Here is a 2,316-nt window from a genome sequence, read left to right as displayed (position 1 = left end):
AGTTTCTTTGTTGGTTCTTTTCATTTCAATTACCGATTTTAGCCACGCTCAAATCAATTAATAGTCAAAAAGTTAAACCGTCATAGATTTTTTTGCTCTTTGCAAGTCTAGTAGTCTATGGAGCATTGTAGTGCACTGCATTCAATTGATGAAAATAAAGAAGATACAATTTTAACAAACTAACAGAAATGACCCAAGTGCTATCGGTGCGTAGCATCATTAGTGTTGAATAACATTATTCATTTCAATATGGATGAAAAATGGAGCAGAAAATGAATATATCCCCAAACTGGGTTATCATTGTCATTCGTGTTATTTGCCTCTGTTGTTTTTTCTAAAAAATTACTAATTATTTTTTTTCCTATTTACTCAAGGTTGAACATTAATTTGAAACATGCATTCATAATTACTATTCATTTGTTATTAACACATTTCGAGAGACTTAGTCATATTTTATCTAAAAAGTTACTGATAATTTTTTACAAAAAGAAAATTGGGATAGGTAACATGATGGGATAGGTAACATGATATAATACGTATAAAACGTATATTTTCAGAATTGCGAAATAATCTCCAACTTTGATGTTAATAAAATAAATAAATAAATAAATAATTCCTACGACGGAAACTTGAAGTTTCATTTGCATAAAGAAATTACAACAGAACATTATTACAGTCACACACTTACATACGTGGCATCGATCCTCCAGCTAGCATTACACAATTCTCAAATACATTTCTAGCCAATGCCTATTATTCACTTATTCAACTAGTACATAGGATTTTTATTATTTTGTGGGTACATAAAGTACAGTAACTAGCTTATTCGGGATCGCAAATTCCTTCATTTCCCACATCGAATTGTCTCAAACCCTGAAAATCACAATGAAAACAAGAAATCAAATGTGAGTGCTACTAGCAAGGAAGAATTGATCAATAATCTAGCATTGCTTACTGAGTATATTCGATCAAGATTCTTCCTGCATCAGGATTAGCAATGGTGGAAAAGACTTCCTGAGAGAGATCAAGCTGATTATTTCCACATCCTGCGCAACGATCTACAATTGTTACAGTTACTTCCTGCCCTTTGCAGGGGTTTGGTACGCTGTTGGTGCCTCCAATGCACTTAACCCTGTACCTTCTTCCACAAACTGCTCCATTATTGTACAATGAAGGGTTGGCAGCAGCTATCACGGTGCCTTTTTCTTGGAAGCCATAGCATGCCGATGCTGCATATAGTTGTATTAATTAACTAATTTATTAGCTTTTAAGCTTTAATTGAATATTTGATATATAATAGTATATAATTAACATTTTCAAACATAATACTCCTTCCTTCCCATAAAAATTGACTTGTTTTCATTACGATAATATAATTATATAACTGAAAATATAATTTTTCTTATGTTTTCTAATATACCCTACATTAAATAATTGTTTAAATATGAGTATCTTATAGTTTTTTATAACAAGACATATTTCCCAATAAGGAAAGTGAGGTATTAGTTGGGACAAACAAAAAACGAAAGCAAGCCCATCTTTATGGGGTGGAGGGAATATCTAAATACTTACGAACATAAGGTGGGGTGTAGAAAGTAGCAGTTCCTGATTCAGCAATTTCAATAGAGGTAAGGCATATCAATATGCCCACCATCAAAATAACTCGAATTTGAAAGCTCATTTCTCTATGATTTTTTATCTGTGCAAAAAGAGAGTATATGTTTGTGGGTATGTTGAAATGCTCTTGCCCTTTTATAGAGGGCAAGTATTAAGCAAAACAATTGTTTCATTGTCAAGCCATTAAACAAATCGTTTGATTAATTGTGCCTTGTATTGTAATACCATACACGTGTGAGGTTTTCTACGTAGTAAGAAGAATCAAAAGTCTTTGTAATAAGAATAAGAAAAGTCTATGAGAATAAAGAGAGTATATGTTTGTGGGTATGTTGGAATGCTCTTGCCCTTTTATAGAGGGCAAGTATTGAGCAAAACAATTGTTTCATCGTCAAGCCATTAAACAAATCGTTTGATTAATTGTGCCTTGTATTGTAATACCATACACGTGTGAGGTTTTCTACGTAGTAAGAAGAATCAAAAGTCTTTGTAATAAGAATAAGAAAAGTCTATGAGAATAAAGAGAGTATATGTTTGTGGGTATGTTGAAATGCTCTTGCCCTTTTATAGAGGCCAAGTATTGAGCAAAGCAATTGTTTCATTGTCAAGCCATTAAACAAATCGTTTGATTAATTGTGCCTTGTATTGTAATACCATACACGTGTGAGGTTTCCTACGTAGTAAGAAGAATCAAAAGTCTTT

General features: G+C 32.4%; 1 protein-coding gene across 1 annotated transcript; it reads right to left on the bottom strand.

The window, feature by feature from the left end:
- Positions 1-610: 610 nt before the first annotated feature.
- On the bottom strand, positions 611-1,734 carry LOC111404961 (EG45-like domain containing protein). Its single transcript, XM_023033683.1, has 3 exons — positions 1,573-1,734; positions 956-1,229; positions 611-873 (listed from the first exon to the last, which is right to left on the bottom strand). Exons 1-3 carry the CDS (start codon positions 1,679-1,681, stop codon positions 867-869), a joined length of 390 nt encoding a protein of 129 aa, XP_022889451.1. The 5' UTR covers positions 1,682-1,734; the 3' UTR covers positions 611-866.
- Positions 1,735-2,316: the final 582 nt, after the last annotated feature.

The sequence above is a fragment of the Olea europaea genome, chromosome 11 (genome assembly GCF_002742605.1).
Source record: "Olea europaea var. sylvestris chromosome 11, O_europaea_v1, whole genome shotgun sequence".
Classification (NCBI taxonomy): domain Eukaryota; kingdom Viridiplantae; phylum Streptophyta; class Magnoliopsida; order Lamiales; family Oleaceae; genus Olea; species Olea europaea.
The sequence above is the reverse complement of the archived record's forward strand: the minus strand, read 5'-3'. Positions and strand labels throughout refer to the sequence as shown.